The sequence below is a fragment of the Portunus trituberculatus genome, chromosome 34 (genome assembly GCF_017591435.1).
Source record: "Portunus trituberculatus isolate SZX2019 chromosome 34, ASM1759143v1, whole genome shotgun sequence".
Classification (NCBI taxonomy): Eukaryota; Metazoa; Arthropoda; class Malacostraca; order Decapoda; family Portunidae; genus Portunus; species Portunus trituberculatus.
The window spans coordinates 848,191-866,319 of record NC_059288.1 but is presented as its reverse complement, the minus strand read 5'-3'; the positions used below and the strand labels follow the sequence as shown (position 1 = coordinate 866,319).

General features: G+C 38.8%; 2 protein-coding genes across 7 annotated transcripts in view; one reads left to right on the top strand and one right to left on the bottom strand.

The window, feature by feature from the left end:
- Positions 1-8,749, top strand: part of LOC123512540 (early endosome antigen 1-like) — a 98,688-nt gene extending 89,939 nt beyond the window's left edge. The window contains exons 13-15 of the mRNA XM_045268966.1: positions 223-381; positions 633-800; positions 2,566-8,749. Coding sequence (XP_045124901.1) covers positions 223-381; positions 633-800; positions 2,566-2,793 — 555 coding nt within the window. The 3' untranslated portion in view covers positions 2,794-8,749. The remainder of the gene's footprint in view (positions 1-222; positions 382-632; positions 801-2,565) is intronic.
- LOC123512824 (MTOR-associated protein MEAK7-like) overlaps positions 3,610-18,129 on the bottom strand; it is a 72,818-nt gene continuing 58,298 nt past the window's right edge. For all 6 annotated transcript variants that reach the window (XM_045269426.1, XM_045269430.1, XM_045269428.1 and 3 more), the window contains exon 11: positions 3,610-5,365. The gene's annotated coding sequence lies outside the window, so the exon portion shown is untranslated. The remainder of the gene's footprint in view (positions 5,366-18,129) is intronic.

Here is an 18,129-nt window from a genome sequence, read left to right as displayed (position 1 = left end):
AGCTATGTAGTATTGTTTTATTTAATGTTACAGAGGATCTTCAGTTGCCTTTTTGAATTCCAAAAAATTTTTTTAAATTTGTGTCTTGGAGAAAAAAAATGAAGTGAACACCAAGACTTACCATTACCAATCCATCTTACCTTCTAGATTTGTGATTCAACACAATTGTTGGTGATTAAAAAAATGTATAAGATTAAAGAACTTTTAGAAGAAACAAAGTGAACACCTAGACCTACCAAGCCATCTAATATTATCTTCCAGATTTCTAACTTGACCAGGCAGCTTGAGGTCCAGCAAGAAAAGGTTGGGGAGACTGAGGGGCGGATAGCTTCTCTAGAAGCAGAGGTGGCAGGGCTGGCTGGTGATAAGCTGGAGCTTGAGGTAAGTGTTTGACCTTAAAGAAGTGCTGCTTCTGACTTTCGTTACCTTTCTTGTCTTTATTAATGGTCTACTGTCACAATTCTATCTGTTGTCTCTTCCTTAGAACCATCCAGGGTGGCCACTACAGAAGTTTCCATGTCATTGGTTTCTTTTTATTTCTTGATTAATTTGTCTATTGTCACAACTATATGTCTCCAGTGCCATTCCATTGTCACACCTATATTTAACTAGGAAGGATATTTGTTACATAGGTACGAGTGGAGGCAGCAGCTGAGGAGCAGCACAGCCTGGTAGAACGATGTGTGGCTGCTGAATCTGAGGTAGAGCGGCTGCAGGGACAGCTGACGCAGCTGAGGCGAAAGCTGGATGACTCCACAGCAGCCTTGCACGAACTGGGCCGAGAGAATCAAAACTTGCAGGTGAGTTGCAAGTGACCGGACTAAGGAAGGAGGGCGGTAGTGCCACACTCCTATCCTGACGATCATATGGAGCTTGGCACTGATTTTTGTATGTATGTATTTTTACCAATGTTGAAGTCAGATTGTTGTTCTGCTGCTTAAAAGTTTGAAATAATGCAGTCATTTTGCCTTAAGACTTAACTGTATAGATTCCTTATGACATTTTATTAAAAAAGCTGTCTGATGTTTGTTGCTTGCTACAACTCCATGAGATTATTTCTTTCTTTTCCTAATAGTTCCCAGTTTTCTATCTGTAAGGAACTTCATACAGTGATTCACCATAGTACAAATTAGTTAAGTGTTTCTTTGTATCAGGCTGCACTGCAGATAGTGAGCTACACTCACCCTGGTTACTTTTAATGAAGGAGGGATGGTTGGTAGTTTTAAGGTCATTGCAACTAACAGACAAAAAAAGAATCAGTCACAGCTTGCTGTGAGAGATTATACAAGGAAATGTAGAGAAGTATTTTTACCTGATTGGTATGTATGGAGGCATACTTGAGATTAGTTAAGACAAATCATCATGGCCGAGGAATGAAATTTTGCTCTTAATGTCATTGGTACCAGTTTATTTATACCTCCTTGTTAGTTAAGGTCACACTTACATATTATGGTGTCTCACAGTGTGTTAGAAATATTGCATTGTGGAGGAGTGCTCATTACGATAAAAACACCAATGTGTTTTTAAGATTGTAAAATGCCAAAGAACTTGTCACATTCTCACAACATTTGTCATTGTGGTCAAGATGAAATTAAGACTCAATAGTAGTATTGAAGATGATACATAATATGGTTATTTTAGAAATTAAGATTAAGTGGATAACATGATTCAATAATATGAAAGGCAACATTTTTAGTAGGTAATAGCATAATAAGATGATTAAATATTATCATGTATCAATAGGTGATATGATGCATGATATTACAAGCTTTCTCACACAAAGATGTTTGTGTCAATAGCTATAGTTCAGGAATGGTAGGACAATAAAATATGGTTAACCCAAAATAGGATCCTTGATGATAATGCAATTGTTAATCCAAAGAAATATATTTGTGTTATTAGAAAACGTCTACAAAGCAGAGAAACCTACACAGGATATAGCCAGAATTGTTGGTGTGAGTGAAAGAACAGTACAGTGATGGACCAAACAGTTTTGTGATGGTGGAGAGGCACCACATAGATGTCACTGCGCTGACCTTCCTGACACCTCACTCAGCAACCAAGGATTTGTTCTTTCACTAAACATGCAGGCAGATGTGAGTTTGCATTTCCTTGCTGCTTTATACCATTCAAAGTGTGGGGGGTTGGTTTTCTGGGCCTTGCCAGGAAGATTTTGGTGCTGTGGTATTACTACCTATCCACCATCACAAAATTATTTGGTCCATCCCTGCGTAGTTCTTTCACTTACACCAATAACTCTATAGGTTTCTCTTCTTTGTACAGGCTAATTATTATGGATGAAATTTCTTTTATGCTGAAGTCCCTTCTCTTGCCCATATAACCACTAAGCCACAAAATATGAAGGGTACTGGGTGTAGTTGGCAGCCTGGTCCAAACTAATACAGTGGCAAGCACTGTAGTTGACCAAAAAACAAGATGCCTGTGTTACTAGTTCGGTGGTAGTCAGGTGGACAGTAGAATGTTTAATGGTAAAAAAAATATGCTTGTGTCACTAGAAATTTTACAAAAGCAGACATATTTAACACCAGTATTTCCTCTGATCAGATGGAGACAATGAAGTTAGCTGGACGCAAATGGGCTGATGACTCTGAGGTGCTGAATTGCAATACGTGTGCCAAAGCGTTCTCCGTGACTGTGAGGCGCCACCACTGCCGGAACTGTGGACAGATATTCTGCCACGACTGCTCTAGCAAGCAGGCTCCACTCGAGGCCAACAAGAAGTCCGTCAGGGTCTGTGATAGCTGCTACAATGAGCTGACGGCTAAGTTGTAGAGTCTGCTGTATATATGTATGTCAGTTGCTCTTTTTGTTGAGTGTTGGTGTTACTGGATTGTGTTACGAGTGGTGGAAACAACAATAGCTCTTACGTCTAGATTATACAAGTTTGGTAATTTTTTTATCTGCTGATTTTTATAATTTACTGTAAGAATTAGATAGTTCAACAGGGACACAAGGGACAAAACTTAAACACATTTCTAGGATTCTAGGATTGAAATTTACCGTACAGTCATTAACACTTCAGGCTTATATCCAGAAGCCACAGGGTGTCGAAGGTTCTTCTCCCTGGACTGTTCTCGTGGCACCTCTAATCCTTTGCAGCAGATCTGACTCCATCTTCTTGTAATGTGTTGTAATTCTGTTCTGTATATGTCACAAGTCATAAGTCAGTCATGATAATGGGCTGATCACAAGTTGCTTTTTTTGGGGATGCGAGTTTGCTGGTCTTGGAATGAAGTGACAGCATTTCTACCACAGCCACACAGCATACTGCTTACCACTACTGAAACTTTTGGTGTATTGTGCAGGTAAAGAGTGATTTACATAAAAGATACATTCTTTAAAAATTCATTCATAAATACAAATTCTGCATTTGTAAATTGGACCAAGAAATGGAATTATTTTAGAAACTTAAATTTGTTGATTGAATGTTGGTAAATCGTGACTCACTCGTACATGCCATTCAGCTCCCCATACTTAATCGACTTATCTGTGAAGGAGCTCATGGCAGCCTCACTTCACTGTAGAGCTTCCTATCCCCAGCCTGCACTGCCTTCCATTGTGCTGCGTTGGTGCCAGTGAAATATGAACTCCAACTTAATTCTTTATTGCAAAAATATGCTTTTCCTATATACACTGATTCACAAAAAGGAGTTCTTATTTGTATGATGACTGAGTGTCCAAGTGTGAAAATATGTTCACTTTAAATAATGTATTAACTAATTGTGCGTCATTAGTATTTTTTTGAGATGAATGACTAGATGAAATTTGGTTATCTTTGGCCTGCGTCAAGCTTTGTTTTTTGGCAGTGTCTGCTGCCTGGTTTGGTTCACTTGGTCACTCAGGTTTACAAAGCTACTTTACCTGTAAAACTGCCACTAATCTTGCCAGTGCTAATTTAATGCTTCAATTATACTACAATTCTTCTTCATTCCATCACTCTACCACATATTGTTAGTGAGGTTATTTTTTTGCTAGCCTTTTTTTTATTTTAATTACACAAAGTTTTCTGTGCAAGAATGTGGAAGGCTTTCCCTGAAATATTCAGATAATAAGCCATAGCACATTTCTTTACAATTAATTAAGGGCACACTGTGTGTGCACTTCCTTTCAATCTTCAGTGTATAGAGTTTTGTTATCAGGTGAGGCTGGTTAAGGAGGCAATCAGTGAGAAAAGACTGATGTGCCGAAGTCAGCACTTAACACATTGTCATTGGGAGTGACAAAGATAGGACTTGTTTTTGTTTTCTCTGGGTCTTACTCATTCTTTTCTAGAGCTATAACTAAGACAAACACTACATTAGGAATGTACAATCATCTATAATCTTAAATTAGTACACAAAATTACCATCAAAATTAAATCACAATGACTACAATGGTTTTGGATGTTAAACTCAACACTAGTATCAACTGAAGACCTGCATCACTCCCTCACGTTCCAAATAGTGTGTGTGTTGAGTCATTGTCTAAGAGATAAGTATCATGCCCTGCATAATGCCCACTTGGGATACATCAGTGTTTTTTTTTTTAGTTAAATACAATTGAAATTTATTTTTAAGCTGGAGCCATTTAATGATATTCACATTTTGCAAGACCTTGCTGTCTCTCTTTGCTAACTAATCCTGCACATACCACATGTATGCTGCAGTCTCATTTTTATATCACATAAGCAAACTTCAGCCTTTGTACATAAACATAATAAACAACAATATGGCAACAGTTATGGCATAGGGAATATTTTAGTATTGCAAATGGAATAGTTCATCATGCCTGGCTCACTCCATACATTCATGCTCTTCAAACCCACAAGATCAATGATTAAATTTATAAATGACAACTCTATACACCAGCACATTTTGAAGGCTTTGCATCATTCTACTTATAACTGCACCACACACGGCTACTTGGATCATGAGTGGCAGAATCCCAAGTAGCTCACACCAACAACAGCAAGTCCATACCCTGCTGGATGATTTTGAGTGCTGGTACTACAGGTGCTGAGAGAAAACACTTAAAAAAAATTAACATCAACTTATTATCAAACACTTTCTCTTATGTGTCAGTTGCCGGTGTGATGTCAATATCCACTTAATCTAACAGTTCCCCTTGGCGATAAGACAGACTGTGGTCAATTGGTTCTGACTGACTAGATCCCAACCCTTCCCTCAAATAATTTGTTTGCCCAACCCACCTGAGTCTACAAGATACTACAAGACAGACAAAAGGACTACAGAGGACATTCACTGTACTGGAATGGATGCACTGTCAGATCGTCACGAGTCACCAGGGTTCTGTGACTTGCCTCCACTGCTCCATCAACAGGGACGGGATGTAGCGTTGCAGGTTGCTGGAACACAAAAAGTCAACAATGCAATACTGTTCACATAATTAGTATACTGTTGTTCCTTGTTAGTCAGTGTACAGGGGATCCTCAAGTTACCTCCAAGATCTGTTCCCACGCCACATTGTAAGAAGTCACATAAATAAAAGATAATTAAATAAAACTAACAAAAAAATCTAGGGGAATGTACAGAGATAAGCACTGCCAACGTCATACCATAAAATGGTGGAAGTTAGACCATCATAAACTGAGGATTCCCTTTACATGGGAAGTGACAGTGATTCCTCTGTAATCATCTGGCAGCAAAGTGACATGGTACACAAGGCATTAAGGGAGAAAAAATGAAGTGTGTAGTCTGTTAATATTATATATGAAAAGAAAATCTGTGAGTAACATACATATTTCATTTTATCAACAGCCAATGACACTAAACAGAAGCTAAATACCATGTTTCAGATATATTGAAGAAAATGCTACTCCTGTGCTTCATATCCATGTTTTGAGTCCTGAGCAGAGCTGTGTGCAGTATATATTTTAAAATTCTTTGTGCTATGCCTGCCACTGCCGCTTGTGTTGACAAAGTGTTGCTCTTCTGCCTGCCATGTATATATAATAATTGCTTTATATCTTTAAGCAATTTTTTTTTTCTCTTCTTGACTGTACTGGCTTTAAATAATATTACTTGTACATACAGCATTACCTCAACTTTTTCCAATGAGCTAAGTGGGGCAATAATGGTAACAAATCCACATTGCCAATGCTCTGAATACCCATTGTGAAGTTTGGGATGAATTATTGCAAATGTACCCAGATTATTGAGGACAGACAGACAGCTCTCCCTCACCACAGCAGCCTCATCTTGTTAGTGTTTACCAAAGTTTATTGTTAAACTCACTAGAGACACTTAACAGCCATTCTTCCCTCAATATTTACCTGATTTGATTGAATGAGCATTTAATTTACTAAGTAAAGTAGGCACTTGTAACAGTAGTGAGTGCCACATAATCTCATTGCTGCAGTGTCCTAACTCAGTTTACAATTTTGCTTCCTGACCTGACCTAACCTTGGTGGTCACAGTGTCACCCACAACTGTCCTCTTTTTCTCTTCCTAATCTCCTTCATCAACCTTTTCACAAATCTGAGGCTTGTGTGGTAATGAACAGTATTGTCTGATCTTTGCCTCTATCACCTTACATCCTCAACATTACAAAACTAATAACTTCCCAAATTCATTAGCTTTTTTATGGCTAATGATATGATCTCATCAGCACAGAGACAATGAGGTAATACTGTAATAACTTTTCTATCTATAAGTATTTTGTAAATATGTCAAATGAGACCAAATACAGCATGTCACTATTGTATGAAGAATAGCTAATGCAGCAAGTTGAAATCATCTATTACAGTTTATTTTTTTAGCTGACTATGATGTGTTGTGAGGAATATTGAGTCTGAGAAGCAGAGGTAGCTCCTTGCTAGGCGGATGAGAGAACCACTGCATTGTTCTCTGACCTTCCTGAAGTAAACATGGAACAGTGGCACAGGTTAAATTTGCAGTAACAGGATTTTGCACAAATACCTTCAAATGGGATCAGGAATTCCTGCAGAGTACATGGTTATAGTGTAATGATAAATATGTTGAATCATTAGCTGATTAATCTGCCACACTTGCCTTCACTGTACTTCGTTTTCTCTCAATCGAAAGTTCTCTGATCTACTCACCTTACTGCTTGATTGTAAGCAAATCTAGATATTTCTGACATGTAAGATGCAGAACAGGAAATGAGTGTGGCACAGTAATCAACTAGTGACTGTGACTAAATGGTAAGGAACCAATGATGTGATACCTGTAAATGAAGCCGCTAACCATCACACCTGTCTGTTGGCCTTAACAAACCCTCATCCGATCCACCTTCGACTCACACTGCACTATTGAAGGTGACTCATGTGAAGAAGCTCTATCTTTTACTCACTGCTTGTGTTGTTGCTTGACTTCAAGTCCAAACCCGATACTAATAATTACCAAATATCGTGCCCAAAAAGTTTTAATTCTTCAAAGCTGTGTGTGGGATGCATGATTCAATACAGTGTGCACTAAGCTGTATTCATTCAGATTTATGCTAATGAGAAAAGAAAATATTATAACAACTCCCATAAAGTTCTCATGATACAGTTTTATTGTTAATTATGTGCTTACTATCATCACATTTGTAATTTAAAGAAATGTTTAAATTTGATCCAAGAAGATAATTTTAAAATCTTCCTTCCTTTTGCCAAGGTTGGTCTGCTTCTCTCAATTCTCAGATGCTGGCCTTCCCCACCCACCACCATCTTTGAATCTTCAAAATCCTCTCAAGTCATACTCGTGTGCTGCAGCATTTTGATGCATCACAAAATGAAATACATATGTTCAAATTAGTATGTATCTGAAGGCAAATATTTTTAATGCAAATCTTTTTTCCTTAATTATTTTTGATGAATGAATTAGGTAAACTTTATACTCAGCTATGATTTAAGACAGGTTCACACATGTCAATATGCAACTGAAATTGCAAGTTGGTAGTTTCTGACTGAATATCAGTACCTAGTGATTGTAAAAACCAGTTGCAAAACAAGACTAACATGTTGGTCTTGTTCAAAATCTTGTGACATCACAGAGAAAGGTTTGAAAATGTGGTGTTGATGTAGAGAAGAATTTAAAGTTGGTGAGGGAAAAAGAGCACATCTGGGACTCCTAAAAGTGAATTCTACAGTAAAAAAAAAAAATAAAATAAAATAAAAAAATAAATAAATAAATAAAAAAGGGCTAGGGCAAATCAGCGTTTGATGAGATAGCTGCCACTCTCCAATGACTGCTTCCCTCTATGGAGAGTGTTGTTGGAGGTGAGGACTGAATACTCGTGATGATTTAATTCAATTGCAATCGTCATTGTCACCTGAGGAAGACGTCTTGCTGGATAGCTGTTTGTTTACATTCACTTCCCGCCAACCATCTAATACTTCCAAGTCACTATGTGTGAATGTGTTCCAACTACAAGGGCTCAGTTGATACTTTTAGCTATTTGCAATTTCAGTCACATATTGACATGCGCCTTTAGTTATCTTCTTAAAGCTGTATTTTATGGTAAGTGAAAGATATTAGTTTTTATAGGCAATGTTTACAGAAGGGGACTTTATTACTTCTGTACATTAATTTCAGGTACCTTTACCTGTATACCTTCTGATATTGAGAAAGTTTTGTGCTACATATATTTTTCTGTGATTCCACACCAAGGACAATGATAATGATAAATAGAAAGTGTGAAAGAGGGGACAATCATATTGGTTTTAATGTGAAAATTTAAAATGTGATTTTGTTAACCATAAGTGGTAAATAAATTATAATTTATCTTTCTGTTGAAATTCCTGACCACTGACAGGTATGGACAACTTAGAGGAGGCAATACACATAAACTGAAATGATAATTACTCACAGTGAGATCTAATAGTACTGGTTCAAGAGGTGCTATACACATCTTGCACTCAAAAACTTGAAATTAGATAAGGTGAGTATGTACTACACCAGCCACAGAGTCCCCTTCTGGGGAGGGGGCCATAAATATCCCTTCGGTCAGATTGTTCTGAAAGTATCAACCCTAAATATCTAGAAATCCCCCTTAATTTTTCTTCATTAACTTCTTTCTCTACTAAACCTCATTTTTTCCATCCTGAAGCACAGGTGTCTATGGAAACTGATAGTAGCTCTTTCTATTCCATACCATTGTTTTTATTCCAAAGCAGAATGCGTCTATGTGCACAATGACAACCTGCTCGTAACCATACTATTGAATCTTATGAGTTTTACATAATCTGGCTACAACTCCATTTATCTCTGCTGTCTACCTCTAACCTACTTCTGTAAGAAAATCCCTTGACTACTTAACTTTCAAAGTACATTCAGATTCTCTTCCCTTCTGCAGAGATCTTCATTCTTGGAGACTTAAATGTTCACCACCAACTTTGGCTTTCTTCTCCCTTCATTGACCATTCTGGTGAACTTACCTTTAACTTTGCTATCCTCCATGACTTAGAGCAACTACTCATATTCCTGACCATCTTAGAGGAAGCAGCCGTGATACAGTGGAACCACGGGTGCATTGGGGTCCGAGAGGTTCCCAAGTGCACGAGTTTAAATCCTGGCCACGGTCCTAGTGTAGGATGGGCTTCCTTACTTGGGGTAAAGGTTCCCTAGTGGGTGGGCTTGGATAGGTAACAATCTTATATCTGTATCTTGTCTCCCCAAAGAGGAGGTGCCTCTGGCATTTTGCCTCTGTTAGTTGGGGGACCTGAGAAGCTAATTTTCTTTAGAATGACTACTGCTTCCATGTCAATGAGCCGTCTTTGTGTGCTGAACACATAATAGAGATGTATATTCCTACTCTCAACCTCTCAACCTAAACCTTCCACACCTTGTTTTAACACAGCCTGTTCTCATGCTATACAGTTTGCATGAAGTAATTTCATGAACTTGTTGCTCATGGTTATAAATGAATAAACAAATTGAATTAACATGTACCACACCTCTAGGACTTTGTAGTGTTTCTCTTGCCCTTGATGCAGACCTTTAGCCTCCTGGGGGACAGAGTATACAAGGTTCTGAAGTTGTTGGGCTGGAAAAGTTATCCAAATATCCCTGATGGCAGTCTCCAGTTTGGGAAGACATAATGTGGTGATGGTTTCAAAGATAACATTTTATCAGTGTCCATAAGTTTTCAATGGGGTTAAATTCAGGACTATTGCCTGGCCAGCATTTAATATGCTTAACTTCAGTCACTCCTTCAGTGACTTGGCAGGATGGCATGGTACTCCGTCTTGCATGCAAATGTCTGCCAGTGTATCCTCAAACAATCAGGCAGGTGGTCATACAAAATTTCAAGATAGTTATCTTGGTTATTTTTTTATTTGCTGGCAAAACCGGTTCACCAACATCATAATAGGTGAAAAATCCCATACAATCACCAATGCAGAGTGCTTTGCTGTCCTCTCTGTTTACAAAGCTGCATGGGGATCAGTCTTCCTCAAAGGGCCGCCGTGATACAGCAGAACCATGTGTGCTTTGGGGTCCAAGGGGTCTCCAAGTGCACGGGTTCGAATCCTGTCCACGATCCGAGTGTAGGTTGGGCTTCCTCACTTGGGGCAATGGTTTCCTAGCAGGTGGGCTTTGAAATAGCAGGTACCCCAAAAAAGTATTCCCTTTAGCCCATAAATTCCCGTGAAAAGCCCACATGGTATATATATATATATATATATAATAAAAAAAAAAAAAAAAAAAAAAAAAAAAGATTCCTGTGACTGAAAATGTTACCTCCTCATACCATAGTACTTTACTCCACATCTCCAGATCCCATTCTTGAAATTTCAGTAAAATTCAATCTCCTTTTTGATCTATTCCTCAGGAGGAGATAGTAGACACCTACCAAAACGATTATTTGCTCCATGAAGGTCTAATAGCCCTGGCTCCGTTCCAGACCAATTCTGGTCTGGATCAGTTCATAGGGTGCTGTGAACCTTCCCGTAATTAAAGTTAGTTGTGATCTCGCTGAATGTTTCCCTTTGTGTCTCACAACTCAAGGGGGCAGTTACAGCCTGCCCTCTGAAGACAATTGTCCTCCTTTTCACAAAACTACATGCACTTACTACCCACACTTCTTTCACTCAAAATTTAAAAATGTTGACTCCTAATCCAGCCTTGCAGTCCCCTTCTGGGAGGGGACCATAAGTGTTCCCAGGTCAGACTGCTCTTCAGTTAGTGACCCAAATGTCTTAACACCTCCTTTGACTTTTCTACATTAACTTCTGCAACATTCAGTCTTGGATCTAATTTTTCAACCTGTAGAACACCACCTCTCCTCTACTAAACCTCATCTTCTTTTCCTCACTGAACACAGCTGTCTGAGGTAACTGACAGTAGCCCCTTTTCTGTTCTCTCCTACTTTCTCCATCCTCATTTTCTTTCCAAACTTGGATGTTGCATCTATGTGCGCAACGACTTAACTTGCTCTCATGCCCACGCTGTTGAATCTTATGAGTTTTCCACCATTTGGCTTCAATTCAATAGTCACTCTCTAACTAAATTTATCTGTGCTGTCTATTTCTCCCTTAACTCCTCTGACTAAAGTAAATTCTTTGACTATTTAATTTCCAGAGTGGAACACATTCTATCTCTCTATCCTCCATCATTGCAGATTTCAATGTTCACCACCAGCTTTGGCTTTCCTCTCCCTTCACTGACCATCCTGGTGAACTAGCCTTCAACTTTGCTATCCTCCATGACCTAAAGCAACTGGTGCAACACCCTATTCATATTCTTGACTGTCTTGGAGATACACCCAACATTATTGATCTTCTCTTTACCTCTAATCCTTCTGTTTATGCTGTTCCCCTATCTTCTCCATTGGGTTCCTCTGATCACAATCTCTTATCTGTATCTTGTTCTATTTCTCCAATCCCTCCTCAGGATCCCCCAAGGCAAAGGTGGCTCTGCAGTTTTGCCTCTGACAGTTGGGGGTGCCTGAGGAGATAAACGGATTTTCTCTGGAATGATTACTGAGACTCACCTCTGTATTTACCTAGTTGTAGTTTACGGGAGGGGAGCAAGCTCATACTGACCCGTCTTTATACCTTGTTTCATCCAGCTTAGCTTTGAAAATGTGAACACTGACTGCATTTACGATGTCTATATCTAATCCATTCCAGGTGTCCACAGCTCTGAGGAAAACTGTAGTACTTCTTAATGTCTCTTATACACTGCACCTTCTTCAATTTCTTCCCATGTCCCCTTGTAGTCCTTGTTTCCAGGTTTAAAAAGTCACCATCCACTTTATCCAGGTTATTCACCATTTTATAAATACCTATCAAGTCTCCCCTTTCTCTCCTACTTTCAAGTGTTGGAATTTCCAGTTTTCTCAACCGCTCCTCATAAGTCAAATCCTTCAGTTCCGGTACTAACTTGGTGGCTGCCCTTTGCACCCTCTCCAATTTTCTAATATTCTTCTTAGTGTGAGGGGACCACACAATTGCCGCATACTCCAGTCTTGGTCTTATCATAGAACTAATTAACTTTTTCATCATATCAGCATCCAAATATGAGGCCATTTTAATTCTCCTTAGCAGATTTGTTACTTCTCCCGTGATTTTATTTATATACCTGTCTGAGGCTAAGCCCTCTGTAATTGTGACCCCTAAATCCACTTCCTCTTTAGACCTTTCCAAACTAAAATTTTCCATTTTGTAATTGCCGTGTACTCTCCATTTACTTTTTCCAAATTCCATGACTTTACACTTATTCAGATTGAATTCCATTTGCTAAGTTCTACTCCATCTACCAATTTTATCAAGGTCCTCTTGCAGTTTCATACAGTCATTTACATTTTTCACTCTCCTCATTATCTTGGCAATCATCTGCAAACAAATTGATATGACTCAATTCCTTCAGGCAGGTCATTCACATAGATGCCAAACATGACTGGTCCCAACACCAACCCTTGAGGTACTCCACTAGTGACCTTTAGCCAGGAAGAACTACTATTTCTTATCACTGTTTTTATTTCCCTCTCACTAAGGTAATCCTTCATCCATTCCAATAATTGTCCTCCAACTCCCCCATTGTTCTTAATGTTCCATAGTAGCCTTTTGTGTGTTACCTTGTCAAAAGCTTTTTTAAAATCTAGGTAAACACTGTCTATCCAACCATCCCTTTCCTGTACAGCATCTATTACTTTTGAATAAAACGACAACAAATTTGAGGAGCATGACCTTCCTGAAACCAAACTGAGTTTGCCAACACATTGCTGCTTTCTAGGTATTCCATCCAGGTGTCTTTAATAATTTTCTCACATAGCTTCCCCACTACACTTGTCAGTGATACTGGTCTATGATTTTAAGAGTCTTCCCTACTACCACCTTTATATATAGGTACAATGTTTGCTCTTTTCCAGTCCTTCGGTACTTTCCCTTGCAACAACGATGTCTTCACCAGGCTATGAATCTTCTCTGCCAACTGTTCCCTACATTCTTTCAGTATCCAATTTGAAATTCCATCTGGACCAGGTGCCTTATTTACACCTAGATTCTCCATCAGTCTCATAACATCCTCCTGATTTACCTCTACTCCAATTAGTTTATATCCATCCAATTCATTATCTGCTAAGTCAAAGTCTCCTTCTTCAGTAAAGACTGTTTGAAACCTTTCATTCATCACCTCAGCCATTTCTTGTACTTCTTCATATAGTTTTCCATCAACCCTCAGGCCAGTTATACCCTCTCGTTTCTTCATTTTTCCATTTATATGTCTATAAAACAGTTTTGGGTTACTTTTACATTTGTCCATTATATCTTTCTCATAGTTCTCTTTTTCAACCCTCATAATTCTCACACATTCATTTCTAGCATCAACATAATCTTTCCATCTACTTTGTGTTCGCATTTTCCTCCATCTATTCCATGCATTTGTCTTGCATTGTCTAGCCCTTTCACATATAGCATTGTACCACTCCTTCCCTTTTTTACAGTTTACTCTTCCCTTCGGTACATACTTCTCCACTGCAGTATTATATATCTTGATAAACTTGTTCCATTTCTCCTGCAAATCCTTTTCATCTTCAAAACATTTCCAGCTCACAGCCTCAAAGTATTTCCTTATTTCTTCAAAATTTGCTTTATTATATCTATATCTTTCTATTTTGTACCCCCTCATCTATTTTTAATATTTTTGTACTCAGACTTATTTGAACTAGTATGTGATCACTTTTTCCTAATGGACATTCATAATGAATTTTTCTATGATCTCTTTGTCACTGGTGAACAACAAGTCCAATCTGGATGGTTTATCCTTCCCACTTATTCTAGTTTCACAGTCAATCCATTGAGTCATTAGATTATCAACAGCCCAATTCATCAGTTTGTTACTCCATGAATTCTCTCCTCCTTGAAAAGTTCCTTCCTCCCAATTGATTTCTTTGCAATTAAAATCTCCAATGACTAATACATCCTTGTCTTGTGATACAATCCTTTCCATCTCATTTATTGTATCTTCCAACAAAGTCTCATGCTCATTTCTTGTCCACGCATTCGTCAGTATGTAAACCCCTGCATACATCATTGACTTTCCATTACCATTTTTCACTTCAACCTGCACAATCTCAGACTTATTTTTACTTGTTTCCACTTTGTCCACTCTAACACTTTTCCTTGTTAATATCATCACTCCACCTCCTCCCTTACCACATCTGTTTTTCAACCATATATCATAATATCCATTTCCAATGTCCGGTATTTTCCATTCATCCTTCCACTGTTTCACACAATACTAACATATCAGGCTTAACTCTTGCTAGGAACTCCTCAATCTCTAACATTTTTGACATCAATCCATTAACATTAGTATAACAAATTTTGCTTACCTCCTGATAAATTTCTTTCTCAACCTTAGGTCCCTGACTCTCCAGTAAAACTGCTCCTTTTCTTCTTCCGTCCTCATATCATTTTTTTGCTTAGCCTCTGTGACCAATTCCTTTACTCTAGTTCTCTCCTCCTCATCCAAATCTTTGTTGATCCATACATTTTTAAATTCATCATTTCCAGCTAACTTCCATGACCCATTCAATACTACTTCTGCTTGTACTTGAGTTGCGAACTTTATTTTTAAGGGTCTTTCCTTCTGTTCCTCAAATTTCCCAATCCTATGGAATTCCTCCACCAAATTTATTGCCTGATTTCCCTCCTCTGCAACTGTCATTAATATATTCTTAATTTTCTCCTTTTCCATTGCTTCTCTCTCAGATCTATTGACTATCTTCTCTTCCCTTACCCCAAACACCACCACACACTTTACCTTATCCACTGTGTCCCTTACCAGTTTCTTCTTTTCTTTAATTAATTACACTGATTACCTTATCTGTAATTCCTTGCTTCTCTTTCTGCTGCTCCTCTATGATTTTCTTTAAGGATTCTTCATTTCCTTCCCTCTGCTTTATCCATACAGACTGTTTCTCCTCAACCACCTTAACTGACTGCTGAACCTTATCATTGTGCTTTCTCACCTCCATCATCTCACTCTTGAGCTGCTTCTTTAAATTGTCACTTTCCTCTTGCAGTTTGGCATTTAAATTCTTGACCTCCTTCAGTCCAGCTCTCAATTTGGCGATTTCCTTTATAATTTTTCCTTGGTCCACCTCCAGCGTGTCCACTCTCTATCTATTAATTTTTCCATTATTTCTTCCATTCTATGAACATTCCTCAAACCCACTCTATAATTCAATTCACCACCTTCCTCCACATCCCGCTGCAGAAATCTTTCAAATTTGGGTGTTCCTCCTCCCTCTGCCATCTTGTGTGCTGAATGAATAACAGAGGTGATAGTGTCTGGCATGAAGGTGTACATTCCTCACTCTTTTTCTCAACCTAAATCTTCTAAACCTTGGTTTAACATAGCCTGTTCTCGTGCTATACATGATAGAGAGGTTGCCCACAAAAGGTACTTAATCCTTCCATCACCTGAATCTCATGCACTTTATATTTCTGTTTGGAATCATGCCAAGTCTGTTCTTCTACTTGCCAAACACTCCTTCATAAATAGAAAATGTCAAAATCTTTTGAACTCCTAACTCCCCTCGAGACTTCTGGCATCTGGCCAAAAACATCTCCAAAAACTTTACTTTTTCATCTTTCCATCCTTTATTTCATCCTGATGGCACCACTGCCGTCACATCTGTCTCTAAAGCTGAACTCTTCTCTCAAACCTTTGACAACGACTTTACCTTGGATGATTCTGGGCTTGTCCCTCCCTCTCCTCCTCCCTCTGAACATTTCATGCATACAATTCAAGTTCTTCGTAATGATGTTTTCCATGCCCTCGCTGGCCTAAACCCTTAGAAGGCTTATGGACCTGATGGGATATCCCCACGTATTGTTCTCAAAAACTGTGCTTCCGTGCTTGCACTTTGCCTGGCCAAACTCTTTCAACTATGCCTACTGACTTCTACCTTTCCTTCTTGCTGGAAGTTTCAGGTTGTTCCTAAAAAAGGTGACTGTTCTAATCCCTCAAACTACTGCCCTAAAGCTTTAATTTCTTGCATATCTAAAGTTTTTGAATCTATCCTCAGTAGGAAGATTCTCAACATCTGTCACTTCACAATTTTCTCTCTAACTGCCAGTATGGCTACCATTAAGGTCGCTCTCCTGGTGATCTGGCTTTCCTTACTGAGTCCTGGTTATCCTCTTTTAGAGATCTCGGTGAAACTTTTTGCTGTCGTATTACACACATCAAAAGCTTTTGATAGAGTCTGGCACAAAGCTTTGATTTCAAAACTGCCCTCCCACAGTTTCAATCCTTCCTTCTCTCTGCAACTTTATCTCAAGTTTCCTTTCCAACCATTCTATTACAGCCATGGTAGACAGCCACTGTTCTTCTCCTAAATCTATTAACAGTGGTGTTCCTCAAGGTTCTTTCCTGTCACCCATCCTCTTTCTATTACTCATTAATGATCTTAACCAAATTCCTTGCCCTATCCACTCCTATGCTGATGATACCACCCTACACTTTCCCACGTCTTTTCAGAGACGACCAACCCTTCAGGAAGTCAACAGATCACGCAGGGATGCCGCAGAATGCCTTACTTGTGATCTTTCTTAGATTTTCGATTGGGGCAAAGAAAACTTAATGTTCATTGCCTCAAAAACTCAATTCCTCTATTTATCAACTCAACACAATCTTTCAGACAACTATCCCCTCTTCTTTAATGACACTCAGCTGTCCCCATCTTCTACACTGAATATACTCCATCTGTCCTTTACTGATAATCTAAACTGGAGATTTCACATCTCTTCTTTTACTAAACAGCTTCTATGAAGTTAGGTGCTCTGAGGTGTCTCTGCCAGTTTTCTCACCCCTTCAACTGCTAACTCTGTACAAGAACCTTATCTGTCCTTGTATGGAGTATTCTTCGCATGTTTGGGGGGCTTCCACTCACACAGTTTTGTTAGATAGGGTGGAATCAAAAGCTTTTCTTCTCAACAACTCCTCTCCTCTGACTGACTGTCTTCAGCCTCTTTCTCACCGCCGGCATGTAGCATCGCTTTCTATCTTTTGTCGCTATTTTCAAGATAACTGCTCTACTGATTTTGTTAACTGCATGGTTCCCCTCCTCCTGCAGTCTCACTGCACAAGGCTTTCTTTTTCCTCTCATCCCTAATGCATGAGTTAACCAGTACTCTCAATTATTCATACCTTTCTGTGGTAAACTCTGGAACTCCCTGCCTACTTCTGTATTTCCATCTTTCTATGACTTGAGTTCTTTTAAAAGAGAGGTTTCAAGACATTTGTCCCTCACTTCTGGATAACTCATGATATTTAAGGGAACTGGCAACTCAGTGGGCCTTTTTTTTCATTTTTTGTTGCCCTTGGCCAGTTTCCTCTCCTGTATTAAAAGAAGCAAAAATCTCAAACATCTGTCACTTCACTATCTAACCTATCTGATTGGCAGTATGGCTTTCGTCAAGACCACTCCACTGGAAATCTTTTGGCTTTTCTTCTTGAGTCTTGGTCATCCTCTTTTAAGAGATTTTGATAAAACTTTTCCTGTTGCTTTAGACATATCATAAGCTTTTGATAGAGACTGACACAAAGCTTTCACCTCCAAACTACCCTCCTATGGTTTCCATCTTTCTCTTTGCAACTTCATATGAGGTTGCCTCTCTGATTGTTTTATTGCTGCTGTGGTAGACAGTCACTG